General features: G+C 39.0%; 1 protein-coding gene and 1 long non-coding RNA gene across 3 annotated transcripts; one reads left to right on the forward strand and one right to left on the reverse strand.

Moving 5' to 3' along the window:
* Positions 1-1,641: 1,641 nt before the first annotated feature.
* On the reverse strand, positions 1,642-19,466 carry LOC307034705 (uncharacterized protein). 2 transcript variants are annotated; one of them, XM_079673577.1, is made up of 10 exons: positions 19,200-19,466; positions 18,280-18,552; positions 17,827-17,892; positions 17,321-17,395; positions 17,090-17,121; positions 16,415-16,499; positions 16,206-16,292; positions 12,945-13,184; positions 11,732-11,826; positions 1,642-2,468 (listed from the first exon to the last, which is right to left on the reverse strand). In XM_079673577.1, exons 1-9 carry the CDS (start codon positions 19,231-19,233, stop codon positions 11,774-11,776), a joined length of 945 nt encoding a protein of 314 aa, XP_079529703.1. In that variant the 5' UTR covers positions 19,234-19,466; the 3' UTR covers positions 1,642-2,468; positions 11,732-11,773. The 2 variants fall into 2 exon arrangements, with proteins under 2 accessions (XP_079529703.1, XP_079529702.1); XM_079673576.1 differs by having other exon boundaries at positions 17,090-17,169; positions 19,200-19,461.
* On the forward strand, positions 16,514-21,907 carry LOC307034718. The gene is made up of 4 exons (XR_013806971.1): positions 16,514-16,703; positions 19,753-19,833; positions 20,414-20,688; positions 21,029-21,907. It is a non-coding gene; the product is annotated as an uncharacterized lncRNA (long non-coding RNA).
* Positions 21,908-23,291: the final 1,384 nt, after the last annotated feature.

The raw sequence follows: 23,291 nt of genomic DNA on the forward strand, positions 1-23,291 counted from the left end.
TTTCCTGTTTCAAAACAGTTTTTATCATCATTCTTCACATTCTGAACGTTATCACTCAGAGCATCTTGACATTTCGTACAGCTGATGAACAGCTCAGTCCAGCTGTGCAGGACACCTGTGGATGTGTATCACTGTCAAAATCTGTGTGTTTGTGCCTGGAGACAATACAGAGGGTGTTGTGCAGGTAGAGGTCTGCAGCATCAGAGCTATTATACTGAACAGAAAGTAACATAAATAATGTTACATATAGTTTAACAAGAAGGGCCTTTTAATGGTTCAACAATATAGTTTGATGAAGGTTTCTTGTGATTTTTATTTCTACATGTACCCTCATCCTCAAGCGTACTTCTTAAAAACTCAAATAAGTGCTCCTTACAAGCATTTTTTAAATTGTATATATTTTTTGAAGGGTCAACTTAAAAATATCTGCAATAACTCGGGGAAGTACTGTTCGATTTTGAGAAAACAAACTGACATCCGAGAGGGGCTCACCCCTGATAAACTTCTTGTCTCCTTAGAATAGCCAAAGATGATTGCCCCTACATTCTCCTCACTTCTTGCTAGCATCCTAATCATCCGGCCTGTTGTAAATATACACAGCGTATAAATAGAGGATACTGAGACCTGAGACATTTGGATCTAGTTCCGAAGAGGAACAGGTTTGTGTTCTGCTGCTCTGGATGGTTTGGTGCAGGGTGTCCATAACTGCGGTCAGGTTTGAGGGGAACGCCCAAAATGTTTAGATCCGCTCCTGCCGTCACTGCTGCACCGCAGGCTCAGTGCAACATTTCATCTGCTTAATGGTGGATTAAAGCATCCTGCGGGCTGATTGATATAGGCTGGTAGTCTCGCTACACTTTAAAGGAGAACGGAAGCCCATGGAAACAGGCTCAATATAGCTGCTGGATCAGACCCAAATGCTGGGCAACACAACACTGTACATGGAAATTATAAAAATATTATAAGGCTTGTGAAATTAAACAGGAGTATATATCCATATATATTTAGCCAAGTAATGGGAAACCCCATACAGCAGTTCATTTTTGCTTTATTGTGTGTTAAATAGCAGGCTTTTTCATCTTAACCCCAGGGAACGAAATGCAACAAATAGCTCCATAAAAATATGATTCATCCTTTAAGCCTCAGTTTAAGTTTTAATTAGCACCATAAACAACCTTACTACTCGTCTACTACTAGACACGGGTTCCTACATCAGAAAGCTGGATACTGACCCCTGAATGGGTGCAGCACACTGTTGGAGGATTCCTGTCTTTTAACACTGTCACTTTGAACTAAATGTGTTTGCACCTGGAGATCATGTTTGCACTTACAGTAAAAGGAGTCAGATGCGATTTAAAAGTACAGTTGGTAAAAGTCAGCAGGGAAGCAACTGGAGGGTGGAAATAACAATTTCTTACTGACACATATTTTGTCTCACGTCAATAACATATGGATGAAAAGTTATGAGGATATATTTTTTACATTTAGAAAGCTTACATGATTTTATGGGATGTTTATAAAGTTATTTTGGTGTCACTTTTATCATTAATTTGGTTAGTAAGAATTAATTTTGTTCTGAGACCAAGATTGTTCAAAACTATTATGCACAATCTGATGGTAAATAATGACAAACATGTGGGAGACATTTAAAATACTTTTCTTTAATACATTCAAAGGACATGAACATTTCAGAAATGTTTCAACACAATGAAAACTTTAATACAATTTAATTAGAATGCCATGGAAAAGCAAAATGTAGCATCGACAAAAATAACATATTAAGTTGACTCAAGAAATATTATTAACTATATTTAAATATGAAAATCCTCAACACGTTTTCTTCATGTACTTTTATATTGTTATTATTTATATATACTTGATGAATACATACCAAAAGTTATTTTGAGAAAAAAAGTCCAGACTAAAGAAGTCTTTGGCTAAGCTGGCAGTGAATACAATATGCCAAGGCTTGTATTTACACTTACATTGAATTATAACAGCATTTATTTATTTACAATACAATATTTAAAACGATTCATAATCACTAATAACACCATAAAAACAATTTGTACCAATTTGTGAAGTTTTACCAGTAAAAGTTTACTTTAATGCTTCCTTTTTGGTATTTATAAGTTGATAACACTGATTTAATAAGATTTCTAACACTGGATACTGTTGCTGTTAGCAGTAATAGGGACATTAAAGCCATTACCATAACATCACAGAGTGTTATCAACAACTTGTTTTCTGTTTATAAATGGTAAATAAGTTTCACCCACAATACATCTAGTAACTGTTGACCTTTTGTATATACAGAAATTCAGCTATCAGTAAAATATTCAAAAAGCTGAGCTCAGCTGCTACTAACTTTGAAAAAGCTGCTCTGTAAAAAATAAATGTGAGTGTAAGGAGGAGATGACAAGATGTTTTAACGAGATGTCCTTTTCCTCTGCGGTCACTGCGTCAATCTGTAAAAAAGAAAAAAAAAGTTTACAGAACAATGAAAACCATGATTCCTGTCCCACAGACTTGTGACCTGCAATCACCTGCTTTTTCCTATTGCAACTTCTGCTTTGGCCATGTTTATGTGGCCTTTGCCATGGCCTTTGACCTCCACAGAGACACATCTGTTAGAAGCAGAAGACACCTGACAATCATGCTCCACATCTGTTGATGCGATTTATGCTTAACATCAGGTTAGGATGCAAAAGCGTTACGTGAAAGCAGGACAGGGAGGGTCAATCTTTAGACGTCTGAATAAATACATCAGTTGCTATTTCTGTTACCCTCACAAGCCTCCATTCACAAAGCACTGCTGATCCCTTCAATAGATTTAATGGCATGTACAGTAACTGCTCTATTGCACTTTGACACTCATTCAAGCCACATTTTATATTTTAAAGTGGAATCCCAAATAGTTGTCTAAATAAATGCATCATTTGCTATTTCTGGTACTTTTTACCCTCAGGAGCCTTCAATTAAAAACAACCTGCTGATTCTTTCAACAGGTTTTAGGGCACTTAACCGCTCTATTGCACTTTGACAATCATTCAAGCCAAATCGTATATTTCAAAGTGGAATTTTGTTCTCTCAGATTTGACCCGAGTTAATCTGAACTGCATCCAATATAAAGGAGTTTGGTTTAAGGCCAGTAATGTGACCACTGAGGCTCAGGTTGCAGGTAAGACTCTGCATTGATCTTAGTCTATACAGCTATGCTGAGTTTAGCCACAGGGATAGATAGGGATCTGTGGAGCCTAGTTAGCCGCTAAAGTCAAACCCTGCTGCTGAAAGATGGGGCATTCCACAAGGGATTTGGTATTGTGCAAGAAAATGCTCAACTGAATCCCATGTAAGGATGTTATTCCTTTTCAGTCACCCACGTAGAGAAAACTAGCAAATAACCCCAGTTAAAACAATCATACTTTGTGAAAACTATTTTAGCTTCAATAAGTTATTTTGTGTATTCTTTTACTTAATTTGGCATCTCAGAATACAAGAAGTTCCTAAGAGCCCAATGTGGAGGAAAAAGGTTAGAAAAAGGATTTTAATCTTGATTTCACTTTAATGTCCGCAGCAAAACATCTAGGTGATCTGTGACAGAACTGAACTGTGTTTTGTGAGGTGATACATGTTGTTATTGGGCCTATTGACATGTCAAGGGGCGTACACAAAAGCAGAAGTCCGAACAACTGGAACGATAAATTGCATCAGATCTGACGGATTGATTACTCCAAGGTTAAGTTTGATGATCTAGAATGAGGGAGAAAAGCAACATGAAGAATTGATAATCAATTGTGGAATTGTGACAAGAAAAAGGGTTGGTTTAGAGTTCGTATAAGGGTTAAAAATATAAGCAAGTAGGCAGCTTGAGAGCCGGTCACTCCAGCATCAGTAATATCAAACTGCTCAGGTAAAATCAATGTATTATGATGCATAGTTTCAGAAACCTGCACATTTGTTTTGTGTTGCTTTGAACTTTGATGACATTCACATTCCCTTACAAATTGTAAACTGTATTTGTTTGAATTGTTATTTTAAATACATATGTGTAAAAAGAGAAACAGACCTAACCATTCTTCACTGTTTCCTCATGAAGGTTTCCACATCAAGTTCAAACCAAAAGGAAATTAAGTTAAGGATAAACTTTTAAGGAAGTTTGAACCTTTGGGGGGAATTTGTATTCCGCATCACCTGAGATATCACCTGAGTTTACTTTAAAGTTTAAACTGTGTGTGAAACATGATAGACGGCGATGTTATAAAGCCATGGTGTCATTCTGACAGTTTGACACTGCCTGAGGAATGTGGAGTCGATGCCGGAGGCTATACCAGCAGGTGAATGAAGGTCCGTCTGTCAGCAGGCCTCCTGATCAGCAGCGCTGCCAACTGCACAAAGCCCGGCCAGGAATGTCTAAACCGGCCTGGAGAGAGGCCGACATGAGAGGAAACTGTCCCTACAACTGCAGACCTCATGGGGTTTGGAGCTGCAGGTCATTGAGAGTCAGCTGCTTGGGGATCTTGGCACATGGACATGAGAGCATTTGCATTTTCATACTGTGTTTATATTTTTTAAGCAAACTATCTTTTTTGGTATGGCTTGTTGCTAGGTAGATCAGTCGGTCAGTAGGTTTGTAGAGGGTGAGTTATAGTAACTTTGGATTTTTCTTCTGGTGACTACTAGAAGAATAGAAGTTTTTGCTTATTCCACAAAAGCCTACACATATTCCTGCGCAGACCGAAAACTAATCTCTTTCGATTCCACTTCGAGCAATAAAATTATTAACAGAGCACTTATATACTAACAAAGCACTTATATACTAACAAAGCACTTATATACTAACAAAGCACTTATATACTAACAAAGGACTGGCTTATCTAAAGCCAGTTGAGTAGCACTTGAAATGTGTTGGCTCTATGAAACCTGATGTACTTATATGATTCTGTTTTCTTCAAGTTTGTATCTGGTCGAATGCACTTATTGTAAGTTGCTTTGGATAAAAGCGTCAGCTAAATGCAATGTAATGTAAAGTTATTCAGTGAAATAGATTTTCTATTTGATCTGCTTGAAGGACTGGCTCAAAATGTGTTCAGTACTTTCGGTTATAACCAAATCTGCAAAACTAACGACCTTCCCATCAGCCTTTGTCCCATTTTGTGTTAAGTGACAATTAGCAAATTGTTAGGAAATATGTCAGCTTGTTAACAGATGATAAGTTCTAACCAAAGTCTTTGCTCGCAGAGACTTGCAAAAAAGAACAAAGCAATAGGAAGAATAGAGGCAACACGTTTAATAAATCACAAAATGTCGAGGGTGTGATGGTTACCAACTACCCCGCTGTGACTCTACATCGTGCTGAATCTATTTCTGTCATCTCTAAAAATTGTTTTCACTATGTGACCCCCACCATCCCCCGTTTTACTTCTTTGAGAGTGGTGCGGCGTGGTGTAAATTAAGCCCTATAATAATTTTGCATGGCACCTGCCAAAGTATGGACTGGAGTACAAAGGAAGAATCTAGAAAATGTGTCACTCCAGTTGTAAAATGCCTATAGTGTAAATAGGAAAGGTCAATGCCTGGCATAATTGGACATGTCCTAAAATATAAGGATGGTGGTCAGGGAAAGTACAAGTAAGATTTGAAAAGGGACCACTCACTTAACCTTGCTTCTAAACACCTGCGTGTGTCAAGACATCAACTTGAATAAAGTTTGTTTTTTAAATGGTTCTCTAATTTGAATTAGTTTTAAAGCATTTTTTAAAATCTATTTTCATTTTCACATGCAAATATATGTATGCCTATGTCTGTCTTTGTTAAGCATTTTGGTTCAGAAAAAACGTATTAAGAGTGGAATATAAATGAAACTTCAAAAGGAAAAGTATTGTAAAGGGACATTTAGGCCTGACAGTAAGCAATGTTTCATGTTTCCCTTGATGTTTTTCAGAAATATGGTTTTCATTTTTTTCAGGTCCTGTCATGTCTTTGTTGAAATGTTTCCTAGTTTACTCCACACATCATCACAGCAGCCGCTGCACATCAAATTCTGCAGAGACTTGTTAAATGACAGGCCAAGAATGTGGGCCAGTTGACTCTGACATTGAGGACACATTATTCTCCTGCAGTCACTGTGAACCCTTTAATTAGGATTCTCTGACCTGTGACCCTTGGAAAGAACTTCACCCAGAAGCCTCTACAGGTCAATGAAGCAAAGCAGGAAGAGCACACAGCCTATGGTTTTAATAGAGGCAGGAGACGGGAAGCAAACGTGTGAGGCGAACATACAGTAATTCAAATACAAGAACATGTTAATCTTGTGACCTCATAAGGCTTTCAATTTTAAACAAACTAATCTAATTTGTTAAGAAAGCAACAATTTGTTCCCTCGCAGTGTTTGTTATATATTGACAGGACTTTAAAGGGAATGGCATCCCCAGAAGTCAAAGGCCAAAGTCCACTGACAGATGTATTCCTTATGTGTTGTTTGTTAAGGGTCCCTTGTATGCCTGGAATGACTGTTACAAATGTTTTCCTTATTGCAGGTTTAACAAGTGAAAGTGAACCTTTGCACATCCTGTCCAAAACCATTCCCACATCAACCGCCTCTTCAGTTTAATCATTTCTATTAATTGTGTTATAACTATGACTTGTATGAATAACTCTTTTATGTAAAGTATACATTAAAGTTTCTGTATATCATCTCACAGAGCTTTGTAAGTTGACAGTGATTAACTTAGACAAACCAAATGCATCTTCTAATCAATGGTTGCTGATGTGTGTTTGCCAGGATGAAAGTGTGTGTGAGAGTATGACTGTATATCCCAAAACACTGAGGAGAATACAATCAAACGCTACATGTGAAGTTTAGTTATGAAACTAGTGATTATCAAATTATCAATGATCTTACTCAAGAACACTGCTTAAGGAAACACTTTTCACTGTTCTGTGACTAATCCTCTTATCTTAATGCTGAATGACACTGACTTATTGTTGAGTCAACTTGAAAGCATTGAGGGCTTGACATTATGCTTTCCAGGTGCTATAAACACTGAATAAAGTAACACGAAGTGCCATCAAAGAGCCACTCTGCACTTTCAGCTTCAAGCACATATCTACATGTCTACATTAGAAATATATATATTTCACACTTATGAATTGAAGATTTTGAATCCATACTTTAAATAATTTAAGCTAAAAAGAAACATCTTCACAGGAAAAAAGTGATGACACGTAGCCTCAAAACAGCCTCAGACTAAGCCCTCTAATGATCCATGACTAATAGCTACCTTTACGACTTTTCAAAGTTTTCCATTTCTGGCCAAAAATGTTTTGTGGTAGGAAGTCCTGAGAGGAAGGGGCAGAGCCAGCCTCCACCAGCTGTTTTCTTCAGTCTGCGTTTTCCGACAGTGCCCTCCCTCCTGTAAAGTTGCCCAGGTCTGAACCACATCAAACCTCACCAGCAGGAAGCTCCTCTTCACTGTTATTACTGAGATACCGATCCTGCCTTCACCACATGCACCATTGTCAACGTGCACACCCATTAATCTGGGTTTACACCTGCAATGTCGTACAAGGAAATTACTACTTCTGCTATGACTGGAAAGCGGGAGAGAAACATCTGAAGAGTCAAATGAGATGTTTAAATGATACATTTGTGTTTAAGGTAAATGCATTTTACGCTTTTAAACAGTGGGGGAAGAAATACTCAGATCTTTTACTGAAGTAAAATACCACAGTTTAGAAATACTTTGCTACAAGTGAAAGTCCTGCATTCAAAATCTTTCTCAAGTACAAAAGTGTAAACATTCAAAAAATACTTAAAGCACCAAAAACAATTGCTGCTGGTGTTTTGGTGAACTCTTTCATGTGTTGTTTAGTGTATTTACATACAGAACGTCGATTTCTTTCACCAGGGAAGAGCTCCTATTCTTGTTTTATTTGATGGTCCTTTTCTTACAATTTATCTTCTTTGACTGTGTTTATGTATGCACCAAATACACCATGGCAAATTCCTCGTATGTGTCAACCTACTTGGCAATACAGTAGGTTGACACAATAAAGTAAAAAAACCTAAACAATAAAGTTTCTGTTTCTGATTGGTAATGCAAAATGGATATTTTCAAAATAATCTCTTTTATATCAATATTGATTATAATTCATGATTATTTGTGTGTTACTGAAGTACCTCAAACTTGTACTTTAGTATAGTACTTAAGTAAATATAGTTATTTACAATCCACAACTTAAATCAGCATTCACCCATTTATACAGAGGCAGAAAACTAACATTCACAAACACTCACACACTATTGGCCATGTCATCTGGAGCAATTATGGGTTAAGTATCTCGCCCAGGGATACATCAATGAATGGGAGAGAATAAGGTCTATTTTTTTTCTATTATAATGCCTGATGGGTAACAAGAGTATAATCTTTAGCTTCAGGTCTGGGACCCTCCTCAGCTCCATGACCTGTCTCTGAACCAGAAGCCCCTTTTCAAGAAGAGCTGCTGCAAATAAAACAAGTTGCTTCAAGCTAACTACTCACTTTTTTTGTCTCTCACAGTTAAATCTACCTCTGTCACTCTCTTTCACCTGTCTCCTCTTTGCTGTAAAATACTCATCCCAGGCTGACAGACTGTTTCCTCCAACATTAGCCATCAAACATGAAAGCTGGGCTCTGACTGGAAAATAACACAGTGCAGTCTCAGGTCTAATTATGCTGGTTTAGTTTATGACCTGTCAGCTAATATCCATTATCCACGACTGCAGAATGGTGAGTAACCTTTCAACTTCAGTGTACAGCTTTCTCATCACTTCCCAGACCAGGTGGGAAGGAGTTGAGTGTTCACTTTTTCCTTTTCTCTTATGTGTCTTTTAAATTGTGTAGCTTATTGTTTTACAATATGTGTTTACTGTGTTATTTTGAAGGCAGACTAATACTATTATTAGAGAGCACCAAATACCTGAGACGATGGTTAAAAAAAAACTTCTGCTTTCGAATAAACTTGGGTTGTGTTTCGAGATAAATGTGAGTTCATCCACCTTCTATAATTGTATGTATCTCTACTGATATTAAGAAAGTGTTCAGCTTTGGGGCAAGTAAATGAGTATTGTCACATGTAGATACCATTCTATTAAACAATGTGTACATGATAACGAATAGTAATTTAAGGCAAAAAAAAAAACGTTTTTTATATCATAGTAATGTTGTTGCCTAACTAGATTTAGCTTTTTTCATATTAAAGAAGACATGTTATGCACATTTTCAGGTTCACATTCGTATGTTGTGCCTCTACTGTGACATGTTTACATGCTTTAATGTTCAAAAGTCTTTATTTTTCTCATACTGCCTGTGCTGCAGCACCTCCTTTCTGCTCTGTGGTGATTGGTCAAACGCTTAGAGATTTCACACCCATTAACCTGACATTGCATTTAGCGAAGCTTTTATCCAAAGCTACTTACAATAAATAAGTGCATTCGACCAAGAAAATACAAACTTGAAGAAAACAGAATCACATAAGTACATCAGGTTTCATAGAGCCAACACATTTCAAGTGCTACTCAACTGGCTTTAGATAAGCCAGTCCTTTGTTAGTATATAAGTGCTTTGTTAGAAATTTTAGTCGAAAGAGATGAGTTTTCAGTCTGCGCCGGAAGATGTGTAAGCTTTCTGCTGTCCTGGTGTCAATGGGGAGCTCATTCCACCATTTTGGAGCCAGGATAGCAAACCCACGTGTTTTTTGCTGATGGGAACTTGGGTCCCCCTCGCAGTGCGGGTGCAGCGAGCTGTTTGGCCGATGCAGAGCGGAGTGTACGTCCTGGGGTGTACGGTTTAACCATGTCCTGGATGTAGGAAGGGCCAGATCCATTCGCAGCATGGTACGTATGCACCATTGTCTTGAAGTGGATTCTAGCAGTTACCGGAAGCCAGTGAAGGGAGCGGAGGAGCGGCGTGGTGTGGGAGAATTTAGGGAGGTTGGAAGACCAGACGAGCTGCTGCATTCTGGATGAGCTGCAGAGGTCGGATGGCACATGCAGGTAGACCAGCCAGGAGGGAGTTGCAGTAGTCTAGGCGTGAGATGACGAGAGCCTGGACCAGAACCTGCGTGGCTTTCTGGGTCAGGAGGGGACGTATCCTCCTGATGTTGTAAAGAGTGTATCTGCAGCAGCGGGTTGTTGCAGCGATGTTTGCAGTGAAGGACAGTTTGTTATCTGGGGTCACAAACTGGGAACTTTGGGATTTTAGCCTTTGCAGACCGTTTACATGCACCAAAACCTATCCAACAAACTACAGGAAAGGTTTAACCACACAGAGCATACTAGGGCCTCTTCAACAGTAGTAAGGTGTCAAATATCAGAGGAAAGATGGATCATTTCCCTTCAGATGCTTCTGTTTCAGGGTCCTGGTATTGTGAATTCTCGCTCACTGTCACACTTTGATAATGAGACACTTCATAGCGGAGAGCCATCGTTATTGTTATCGGTAACACCTCTGCTTTTCCTACTACGACAACTCAAAACATCTGCAGTACTTAAGCACATATTCTAGTGACATTTTTGTCAGCTGATGATCACATCACAGATCTATCGATGATAACAATTAATATTATCATTTGATGTCACAGTGATCCTTTTAGATAGCTTGAAGAATCTCTACGTGCACAGGTATTGAGAGAGAAATTCAAATGAGATGCTTAGGATTTCTGAAGCTTGTGTTTTTGTGCGAGCGGAGATGATCCGTGACAGCTAACACCTCTCAGATGTGAGCTTATCATCAGCTGTTTAGAGCGGTGTGAATTCCTCGGGCCTCAAGCTTTTTGGCCCTGAGTGTTTCTGAGCAGATAGGAAGGGAGAGGCAGTGCAGGTGCAGATGTAGCCTTACATCCTGAAGCACATGATGATAAGACTGAGAGGACCCGTGTCAGTACTCGTGTGAGAGGAATCTCATCCATCAGTGGCAGAGAGAGCAGGAGGAACCAGAGGAGGTTTGGAGCAACCGCTTTTTTCATAATTATTTACAACAATTGAACCCATAGATGAGCCGAAAGATTGAATGAAAATTGTTTTTGAATTGTTGTAATATTTGGGATGACTTTAGTACATAACGAGAGAAAAAATACCTACTAATTTCTGACATTGAAATGCAGAATGGTTACATATTACTTTGAAATAAAAAAAAACTAAACTCAATGTCCGCTTCATAGTCGGATTGAGTTAGCTCAGTTGTCATCATGTGTCATCACCTAAACGCCGAGCTTTGCCCACCTCATAATGAAGATGGAGAACATGACATAGTTAAACATGAAATAAGCTTTTAAGTGGACCTTGAGATGATGTCATTGCTGACAGAACTAAAGGTACGTAACACACACAAATCAAATCAAACTAATTAACTAAAAAAGCAATAACACGTCTGAATGATATATTTATGTTGTAATACTGACATTTTGAACAGGCAGGGAGGCTCAGTTTATGGGTGCAGCTTTCATCGTGTATTAATAAACTACTGGACGCCACACTCAATTTGATTTAGAGTTTTACGGACATGCACACACTGGCAACAGCTCCTCTATTTTTAATATCTTAATTCAGGAAAGGAGCTGTACTCCTGCACAGTAAATAAGGTCTGCAGACCTGCATTGCATGATGGTCTTTCTTTTGCTTATGAACACCTGAGCTGGTTGAGTAGTACAGCAGCAGCAGCAGAGCCTCTGGCCACTTTGTGAGTCTTACCGATTTCCTGAAGAACGGCACATGGTCAGAGAGATGGATATCTCACACCGGACACTCGAGAGGAACGTCCCAGACGATGTTGTTTCTCTTCAAATCTGTTAGAAAGAAGCAAGGGTTTAACAGTGGAGTGTTTACAAATGTTTATTAAGTTTGCAATGTGATCTGATTAGTTTCTTCACATTTTACTGTAAGAGTCAGTCAATCGTACTACAAAGTCATTTTACAGCCAGTAAGGAGAAGATGCAGCAGTTGCTATCTCCAATATGGGTGCAGTGAGTAGGATTTGTTAGTTGCGGGTTGCAAACACATCGTTCACATGTGTCCCTCTCTCCAAGGTTCATCGAGAGTTAGGTTTCTAGCCAGAGGGTAAAAGCCTTGCTATTTTTGTGTACCCCCTTTTTGTTTGCTTCCTCTTGGATGCGTGCTTATGATCTTGCACCGGATTGCTACATTTGTATCGTTGATAACTGTTGTTAGGAAAATATCACTCGACACCGGGTTGAGAATCAATAGTCCGGTACTAATTTATTCTTCCAAGCAATTGCAGGAGTTGTACACAATATGCCTAGAAAGAGTGAAAGACTGCCTAATTGTATGTTCTTATTGATGAGGAATATATTTATTTCGCCTCTAGTTTTTTATTTGAATTATTTTAGCCTTTACCTCTCCTGTCAATCCTCTCTTAACATGCTCAGGCAAACGGCCTTTGGAGAGTTGTTTCTACCGGTATGATCACGCAGACTTGGGCTGCCACCACAGCTGTGTCTTAGACATGACCATGAAACAATCTTTTCTTGGACGGTCACAACGTGCAGCATCTTCTAGTATCATTTTGATAATGAATTGGGAGTGATTAGGTAAGGGGGACAGGGGAAGAGAACTTCAGAGTAGGTTTGGGCAGGGTCTGTGTCACTCGGTGTCTCAGCAAATGCCTCCGTCAATTCCCCGGCCGTAACTTTCAACAAATGTTCAATGTCTGATATCAATTTGAAACTCTCATGTGTACTCCTTGAGTTTGGGTTCTTTTTGACTTAACCTCCAAGCAGGTTTACAGAAAATGTAACAAAACAGTATAGTATGGGATACTGCTTGGTTCAATCCTTTAAATCCATTAAATAAAGACATATGATATAATCTGCAGATAAGTCTATGTTTCTAATCTTTGTGTCTCAGTTAGTACAAGGAATGACAATGACAAACTTTAAATACCAACCTTTCTTCCGACTGAAGTCAGCACTGTTGCTGTTGTTCTCATTTGTCTCCTTCAGCGATTCCACAGAGGTCTTGTTGGAGACGCCGCCCTCGTCATCAGTTTTCTCCTCCACACTCAGCTCCACAGGTGGAGGGGGACTCTGCTCAACAGCTTCCTCTTTGGGTTTGTCCTCAGCGCTGTCTGGAGGAGGAACCAGGGCTGCAGTCTCGCCGGGATCGTCAACAGATTTATCAGCTTCAGCTGTGAAGGACAACAAAAAGCAAACTTGCTTTTTCTTTCTCTGAAAACAGTTACAGTATGAAACATATAAGTTAAAATGATTGAGTAAAATAACACCCAGCTTGAGACATAATGGAAGACCGTGAAAAACAACAACATTTACGACATTCCTTTTCAATAGGAAGTTAGACTGTTGCAATACATTCATTGCGTAAAGTTGTTTCAACAACATTTTATCTTGTGTGACATTGCACATTGGATATTTGGTTCACTGCATTTTGTGCTTAGCACCCACATAATAACAGTGTGTCCAGCCCACATAGCCTGAAGTGGTTTTGCCCTCTCCGACTGTCAGGGGGGAGATTTCTCTCGACGAAGGCATTTGAGGGGGCCACCATGTTGGTAATGAGGCAGCTGATTACTGACCAGTTCCTAATGAGCCACAGCCATGCAGCTGTTGGAGGCTGTGGGAAAGTAGGGCGGCCCCATCATTATCTAACCCGAGGTTAGGTGGAGGGAAAGCGTAGATGAAGAGGATGAAGGGGAGAGGAAGGTGACCATCTGTTCGAGACATGATTTTGCCATGACTAAGATGGCTCCTTAGGCCTCATTCCAATCTTCGGAGAATCATCATGTCTGTGTGGTTTACGGCGGATGACTAGACGCTTTATCACAGGTGGATCCTGACCTGACTGTCAGCTTAGCTTCCTCCTTTGGTATACTTAGACAGCACATGTGATCTGTAGTTGGTACTTGTTGTATAAAGTCATTAAAAAATCTTTTAAAGAACATTTTTGAAATGGCTCTGAAGTTATGTACTAAGATGGAGCCAGGTGGCAGATACCTCACCTTCAAGGGAGAGACTACTCCTAATATATAGGATATCTATATGGCCGATATCTCCAACACTGATCAACTCAAACTTGAACAATCTTTAGTGGATAGATAGTAAATAGTGCTATAGGTAAAAGGTCAAATATGTCTTTTTTTATTTTGAGGGTAATTGTCCCTTTAAAGACTGAGAGCAGGGGGAAACTGCTAGCATGGCTTTCAAGGAACTAGAATAAATAATGCTTAACAGCCTCTAAAGCTCACTAATTATCACTTGGAGAACAACAGCTGGATGCAGTGACTATACATAGTTTTTAAGGAGTTACACCACAAAAATATCCTTATAACCTGATGATCCCCTGACTTGTACTGAGTGCCATCACCAACAACTGCAAAAGCAAACTCTATCCGGATAAAAGTCCACTATGATATGTTGCTTTTGTTTCCTTTAAGTTACTTGAGTCATCAGTTTGCAACATGATGATGATGATATATGATAATATGTTTCCTGTAACACCATGTACATGCTGATGTCATTCTGTGGTTTGGAGAAGCTTCTTATCACAGTGAAATAAGTCACAGACACTCAACAAGTTTCCACTTAAGATTCAAAAACAACAAACAACAAAAAGGTGCTCATTACACTTCAATCACATTTACTATATAAAAACACTTTTTGTACACAGTCTTATTATTTTTACTAAAGGGGATGAGGAAACAAGTCGGTGGAAATTTCCATGATGCAAAGGATGTGAGGTTGAGGTTGTTATTTTCAGTCTTACTGCACGTGAAAATGTCCAGCAGGAGTTACAGAAGGTAAGCGCAGGGCAATTCTTGTCACAGAGATTCTGTAATCCACAATTTGGAAAGGGTTCTGCTCATTTCTTCAGTGTTCTCTTAACTAGTTTAAACACTTGAGACATAACAAGTGAGTTTAGAGTCTTTTAGACAAGCAGATGTCCTCAGCCAAGTCTGATTCTTCTCCTTGCTGTAAGGATGAATCAAACAGCAGTAACAAACCCTGGTGCATGATTAGACATCTGGCTGTCCACCTGCTCTCATAGCTTACACATTTAGACATTTTTTTCCAATGAGAGGAAGAACACCATTTGAGGTAACTGCTTTTCAAAGGGGCCAGCAGCACTGTCCATTTAAACACGTTGTGGCCCAGAGCAGAGAGAGACGCCTGCGGGCATGAACAGAAGCTTCTACCTTTATAATTCAGCCTGGGAAGACATCTTTGAGGAAAATAGGTACACTAAGACAAGGATAAGCAAGGATTAGCGTGCCCATATTACACTGTATGTCACTATATGGCAGGTAAGAGATTTGGCTTTAGAGAGGAACTAATCCTCTTAATTCACAAATATGTTAGCTCTGTTAGCAAAAGTTTGGATTTTTTAAATAGCTGCTACTTAAGGACAAAGGCTGAAGTATGGTTTTAATCAGAATTTTCATTACATATAATGATATAGCTTGCAACCGGTTATAAAGCAAATGGTCATTTCGACGGCAGTTCGACCACATGCTTAACAACACCTGTAGGAGGAGGCCTGAGCTGCAGTTCTTGCTCTGAAAACAACCTTTGTTAACTTGGCTTCCATTTCCACCATGTGCTAGATGAGAGTACTGCAAGGGACATGTTTAACTCTCCTCTCAAAGTAAGGAAGAGGCGTTTCAGTTGTGCAAACACTTTCCGTCACAGACATTTCAAAATGTTTCTGTGGAAGTTCTTAACTGTTCTGAATGAATTTGAACAAGTTGTTTTCCATCCTTTTGTGAGTCAGACTCCTGTACAGAATTAAAGATATCCTTTCTATGAAATGTAACATCAACAAAGCTCACAATCAATTCATTTACTAACAACATTTTCTGACATTAAAATCAAATGAAACATTAATTTAGTCTATATTTTTTAATTAAGCTGGCAAATGAAAGGCCTGTATTGAATCATTGCACATTTTCAATTCATATTTAAACATTCTGCTATCTCTATCTAAGAGGATCTCGGTGTTAATTTAGATTAGAGAACTCACAAACTTTACTTCTTCTTTTCAGTTAAACTGAATTTATGAAAGAGGAAATAACACCCAATTAGCTCACAAACACTTCACAACTCCATAGACTGACAAAAAAGCCCTGCTCTGTTTCTCTTGGCTGCTTCATACCACAATACCAAAAAAACGCTGATAGTCAGAGGTTTACTCTTACCTGTCTGCTCCTCCTGTACTTCAGGCTTAGCCTCTGGTTCTTGCAGCTCTTTTGTAGTACTTTCTGTACTTTCAAAGGTTTGCAGACCTAAAAAGTGCATATTTATAGGATTCATAAGATATCTATACCTGCATAGCTCAATATGTTTGGATTACAAAGCTAATTTTTGTATACATTGTGAAAACTTGGACATGGCGTGTTGGACTGACCGTTGTGAGGTTCAGCATCAACATCAAACGTGGTGAAAGGGATGTTAGCGTCATCTGGTCTGGAAGTGAAATCGACAGAGCGGCGCTGTACAAAGAGGAGATTGAAAACAATGAAAGACACTATATTGCCACAAAATTGAGGAAGTGATTCAAACATTTGAGAAATGTGATAAGTGACACATCTTTCTTGTCTGAATCACTAATTAGACGCTTTCACTAGCAGCTGGTTAGCTTAGCTTAAGTAAAGACAGGAACAAATGGGAAACAACCAACCTGCTTCTGTGTAAAGGTGAGAAAACCTGTATGCCAGCCTCTCTGAAATTGCAGTCCAGTAAATAACTACGTGTAAATAAATAACATAAAGGCTATTCTAGTGTTTATGTGGATTCAACAAACAAACTATGATGTGTTTTTAATAAGTAGGCTTTATGTTAGTTGTTTCCCTCTGTATCAATGCTCTATGCTAAGCTATGCTAACCTAGCGCCACATGGTTTGTTTGGTTTGATAGTGATCTTGGTGATTCTCGCTTGTTGTTGTAAGAATCCAACGGCTGTCAGACTCAGAGTGGTATTCATATTATAAGTAAACTATTTGAAAGAAAGCAAATAAGCATAATTCCTAAAATGTCAAATATTCTTTGTTTGGTAGTTGACACAAATGGCTACCCTTCTTACCCTTTGTCTTTTCCGTGCGCAGTAGCAGGCAACTCCAAATACAACAGCAAAAAGGATGATCACAATTAGGATGATAATGCCTGAAGGAGGTGAAACATGTCATGTTTATAAATACGAAGATATTTTCTTACACAAATACATATTTCAAAGTTAATGACTAAACACACAGTATATCATTGTTACCTCAAATGAACATTGTGATTTATTATCGTGCAGTTAAATGTAACTCACCAATGTTCTCACTTTCTGCGACTTTTGGCTTTGGCTTTGGCTTTGGCTTTGGCTTTGGCTTGGCGCTGGTAGTTTCTGTAAGAAATACAAAAATATTTATATATGAAAAAGTTTATATCAAATGTTGCCATTGAATATAAAGTAGGCTATAAACCTGCAGTGCTAGTCCATGAAACCTTCCGTTATTAAACATTCAGAAGGAAAAGCTTCTGAGATTCAATCCATTATCAATAACTTATTAAATTGGTTTAAAGCAGCATTCACATATTTGTTGACCTCTTGGGGGAGACAAAACCAGCTTAAAACAAACCAGTGATGTTATCACCTAGATTCAAGATCCAAAATCTGGGTGACGACATCACTGGTATGTTCTAAGCTGGTCTTGTCACACCTAACAAAGGTGAAACTGATAGCATTTGGAGACATGTTTCTGTCAAACTGATGAAATCCACTTTTTCCTGAACACAACATAGAATATTGTATATTTATGAGCAATCTTAACTCACTTATTTCAATTGGTTTAACCATGGCTTGTGTGGTCATGGCCATTGGACTTTTCATTTCGTCGCCAACTGAATTAGAGAAGCAAACAATCATAAATTAGAAAAAGTCTGAGAGTGTGTGCGTGAGAGTACAACATGTTTGAGATTACAACAGTTATTGGTAAATGCAAGGTGGAAGAAGTACTAAGATATTTTACTCAAGGGAAAGTAGTAGTAATGTGCAGCTGAAATATGTTGTCAAATTGTAGTTAAGAAATAAGTTATTATTTACTTTAGTACTTTTTAGTTACTTAAAAATAGTATGAGCATCAACAAAAAACGTTTAGTACCAACAGTAAAACAACTGAATAACATACATTTTAGCATTATAATTATTGATGCATTCATCTGTTCATCACTGTATGTAGCGGCTAGTAAAGGGAGATATTCTTTAAGAGTTCAGATAACAACTCTCACCTTTCATTGTTGAAGGCGTCATGGTGCCGGGGGTCTCGGTGCTGTTACCGGTGCTCGGGGCGATAGTGGTGCCGTTGGTTGTGACGGTGTTGTAGGTGGTGGTGGTGGTGGCGGTGTTATTTCCGGTAGTGTTTGCTAGGGTCATATTGGTGGTACTGGTGGTGTTGAGGGGTTTTACAGAAGTGGAATAGTTATTGGTTGTGTCTGTTGAATTTGTGGACAACCCTGGGATTGTTGATGTCTCCTCTGCTGTGACAGAAGCCACAACCAAACCTGTAGGAAAGCATACAGTCATTTCAAAACTAACAACTGAACACAGCCACCTGACCATCACCTTCACCTCATGTAATTCACATTACCATATACATTTGTATTACAACTGACTGACATTATATTTTTATTTCGTTTATTTTATCTCAACTGTATGTTGTGCTGTACGTGAATGTTGTTTTATTTTCTGTTGCTAAATACAAAAATATACTTTTATAAATGTAATAGATAACAAAGTAACCTGAATCTGAATTTGTTTTACATTTACCCTGCAAAGCATCGGCTTACTTTGCAACACACACACTTCTGTTAACTGTAAGCCTTAAAGGGAACCAGTTATTTAGGTACTGTATTTTAAGGTGTGGTCATGCTTGACTTATGATATTAACTCTGAGATCTCTCCTTTATCTTTTAGAATAATTATTTAATGCAAAAAAGCATATATATATAAATATTGAATTGCATCTCGCCATGTACTATTAATTACCTGTAGCCAGACTAAGACAACATGCTGTATTTGAGGTACAGGGTTTTGAACGAAACCAAGTACTTGAAAACAGATCTTAACATTATTAGTCATAAAACCAATGAATAATACAGTGTTATCAGGTGCATTTCAATTAAACGTGTAAACAAATAAAGAGTCTTACCCATGATACAGAAGAATAGCCTGAGCGATGGCATTATAAGTCTGTTTGATGACAGCAGCAGGTGGGAAAAGTATAGATTTCTATATTTACAGTATGAATTAATAAAGCCCAGAGGTGATGCTTTTACACGCTGCTTTCCTTCCTCAACGCAGCATGCATCTAAAGGAACCAAAAAAGAGGATCAACGTCTCTGACCACAGCAGGAACCCTGTTGCTCAAATGGTTAAAGTGAGAGGAAACTTACTGCCGGTATCTTGCCTAAGACTATCCTCTCACCGCAGAACAAAGTCAGGTTGCAGATATGTAAATTAAAGTTACTTCCTTTATTGAAGAGTATGGCGTACTTGTGCCTGTTGTTAAACCTATAGGACCAGATATTGTGTGTTTAAAGCATTAAATAATCAATTTACGTTTTAATTTATGTCCTTTAAGCAATACATGACTAAGCTGTAATACCCAACAATTTGTATTTTTCTTGAGAAACTTATGGTGTTGCATAACATTATACTTGGTGCAATGTTTCCATTGTTGTCAGTACTGTTTTCTTTTCCAGATCTGCTCACTAGATGTCGCTGTGACTAAAGGCAAAGACGCCAGATGGGTTGTAGACAGTTGCCATCTTTTTTTCCTGAAGGTAACTTTAACTCTCCTAAATCTGTTTCCTCTCTATTACTATGAAATAAATCAGGTATAAAAGCTTTACAATATATAGGAATCATGTATTTCTGATGTATTGCATTTTTTAAAAATTATTATAATGAAGATCAATGATGATATTATTGAAGCAATAGAAGACATAGTAGTACGTTTTGGGGTCTGTTGGTAAGTTATGATAGTAAGAAGAAGTTTGTGATGCAGCGATCAACATTTAAACAAAAACATAATGACTTATTTATGAAGCAACAATGCCCTTTGTTCACTGGATGATCATCAAGGATTTAATGCTTTTCCTTATCTGTAATGTATATCTTTGTGTTTTGGACTGTTGGTTTAATAGAATACACGATCTGAATACTTTTTCACCATTTCCCATAATTTTATTTTAACAACAATAGTGCTATTTTCTGTAATGTTGCCACCCTTTTGCATGTTCCTACAGCAAAGGTGTGTGTGTGTGTCAGCATTACATGTCTTGTGTGGGTGGAATTGTTGTGAGGGTGTATGTGTGCTCAGCCTTGTAGCTACATTTATTACTGTTTATTTCCCCATGCCAGTGGTAATCAGCAGCAGGATTAGTGTTAACTGCCACCCAGTCACTGGCAGGCTCCACGTGGTCCGCCGCAGGCCCCTCCTGCCCACCGGCCTGCGGGCCTCTCCGGGACCGGATCACAGTGACGAGGGGACTGGAAGTCCTGCTAATCCTGAAGAAAGACCCTCTGTGGGCTACCTATCACCACATCACAGGGCCCAGGCACCAGGGCTCTGTAGATGAGCTAATCACTGAGAGGAGAGGAGAAGAGAGGAGAGGAGAGGAGTAGGGAGGCTATGAGTAAGTAATATTGTTTGGTAAAAATGTGGGACCAAATTCAGGCAGAGCTGCTGCATTTTCATCAAAAGATACAGACCACATATATAATTTATTGAAGACAAAATTTCAGTAGGAGTAGTTTTTGTATCTTTAAGAATAGCCAAATGCATTGGGAGCCAGATAGATTAAGCTGAAGACAGCACAGCGTCATAAAGACATATTTTCCTGTCATTTTCGACTTGTCTACAGATTCCCAAAAAATCATATTCAATAGAGGAATCAAGTTCATATACATTGTTTAAACTACACTTTTTCTTGCAGCACATAATCACAAATTTGGTCTCACTCAAAATCATTTAAGGAGGAGGAGAGGAGAGGAGAGAGGAGTGTGTTTCTATGTGTGTGAGAGAGACACAGCGAGGGGAGAGAGCTGGACCACCCACCCGGAGGATTCAGAGGCACAGGATTCACAGCCCATTCTGTTGACCTGCCACACCGCCCCGGCTCTGGGCAAGGCCCTCCCCAATTGTTCCGCCTGCTAACATGAGGAGGGGGGTTAGACAAGGGGGATGGGGGGGTGGACGAGCAGTAAACAGTGGGTTGAGCTTCTCTCCTTCAGCGCACAAAGGGGCTGAATTGTGTCGGGACTGGAGCACTTTTTAGAGTGGCCCTGCCATGGGGCCTGAATGAAACATCTGTGGAGGCTGAGCCCGAGGGAGAAAATGCTATTTTGCTGTTCAACCACACTGACAACCTGTTTTCTCTTTCTTTACCAACCCCCCCCCCCCCTCACACACACACACACACACACACACACACACACACACACACACACACACACACACACACACACACACACACACACACACACACACACACACACACACACACACACACACACACACACACACACACATCCCACACACCACCAACGCCTCCCCTCACTGTTATTTCTCCCTTGGCCTTGTAAAACTATTCATACTGTATACTCACATTTGCAAGAAACAGAGGAGCAACAGTGAGAGAGAGAGAGAGAGAGAGAGAGAGAGAGAGAGAGAGATATGACATGACATGAAGGTTCGAATGTGAAATGAAAACTTGATTTTGAAATATGTTAACCACAGCCTTTCGAATCTGCACATTTTTTTCCAATTCATTTGAATAAAAAAAAAACTGGAAATAAGATGTATTTCTTGCTATGTATAACTTTAATTTGTAATAAACATGTTGATCCTGATAAGCTAAATATAATGTTATGTAAATGGAGTATAAGCTAGGGAGTTTTGGGGTAACATTTACATGAAAAGATATCATCACAGAATCTGATGAGAACAATACTGGTTTGTTACATCGTTGGTTTTATAGTTTTGTCGATTGATCTTATTCTCTGTTATAATGCGCACAATTATTTGAGCTAACTCGAAGACTTGACCCAACAACAATTCAATGGGGTAAAGTCGCCACATTTGCAATTATCTTCTGTTTACTAATAGCTATTCAGCCAAAGAATATTCAGTCAGTTGTATGTGGCGGGAAAGGCTGTGCTTTCTAAGGGAGCTCTTAAAGAAACCAAACAACCACAAGGACTTGGAGCGGGATGACTAATCTCCTCCTAACAAACATACATGAACGTTAACTCTTAATTACACCACATGAGGAGGAGGTTAAAGTGCTTGAGGGAATATAAAACAGGCTCGTCAGCACAGTAACAGTGATAAGTGTTGGTCCAGATAAGGGTGACGGTCCAGGTCTTGAGAGCAGGATTTAATGTCCCTACTGTACACCTCTACAAATATGATCACACAGCTGTAAAACAACAAACAATATGTCATTGTCTGCCACCAGGAGTCTCAAAACAATGAATACAGATGTTAAGTGACGTAATGAAGTAGCGTGGGATCATGAGATTTGTTGTCTTCACCACCATTGCCATCTTTGCCGTTCAGTTTCTCCTGCTTTCCTTTGATGTTAATCATTCAGGAGGTCCTCTCCAAAGTGGACCTGGTAAAAACATTGAATAAAGAATTGTCACGTTAAAATGTGTGTTTTTCCAAATCAGACAAAGGGTGCAGTGAGCTGAGTATATTCTTAAAAGAGACCGAGATCTTACAAGGTTATTGTAAAAGTACACAACACAACAAAAGTTTAACAAAGGTTGAGTAGATTGTAGACATTTTATTGAGGAAATGATACACAGACCTTTAACTAATGCTTACTTCATTGATGTATAGGACTATGAATACGATCCTTTATTCCATCATCTTACGAACTGCAGGCGGCTAACGTCCTTTAATCAGATGGATACAGTGACTATAGTGGCATATGGAGGCTATCATGGGTGACGAGTCCGTCCATCCATCATTATCACCTCCCCTCTTCCAGAAAGATCCCCCACACTCTCTCCCCAAAGAGAGGGACCACTGAGACATTTCAGTTTAATTGAAGAGGAAACAGAGATCCCCGCTCACTTCCTGGTCACCCATTTTCTTTAATCAATTTCCTCCCTTTGGTCCTATATCATCTGTAATTACTTTCCCTTTCCCGCCCCTTGTGGGTCCCTCCTGGAGCAAAGGTCCACATACACACATATAGACACACACAGACACACACACACACACACACAC

The sequence above is a fragment of the Notothenia rossii genome (genome assembly GCF_949606895.1).
Source record: "Notothenia rossii genome assembly, chromosome: 1".
In the NCBI taxonomy this organism is placed as follows: domain Eukaryota; kingdom Metazoa; phylum Chordata; class Actinopteri; order Perciformes; family Nototheniidae; genus Notothenia; species Notothenia rossii.

Bases quoted from the DNA above. Each gene is read 5' to 3' on its own strand.
- LOC307034705 (XM_079673576.1), bottom strand. From the start codon at position 19,233: ATGCCATCGCTCAGGCTATTCTTCTGTATCATGG. The intron at 17,170-17,320 runs GTGAGTTACATT...CACCTCCTTCAG, and splicing joins CGCAGAAAGTGAGAACATTG to GCATTATCATCCTAATTGTG. The intron at 16,293-16,414 runs GTCAGTCCAACA...TGCACTTTTTAG, and splicing joins TGATGCTGAACCTCACAACG to GTCTGCAAACCTTTGAAAGT.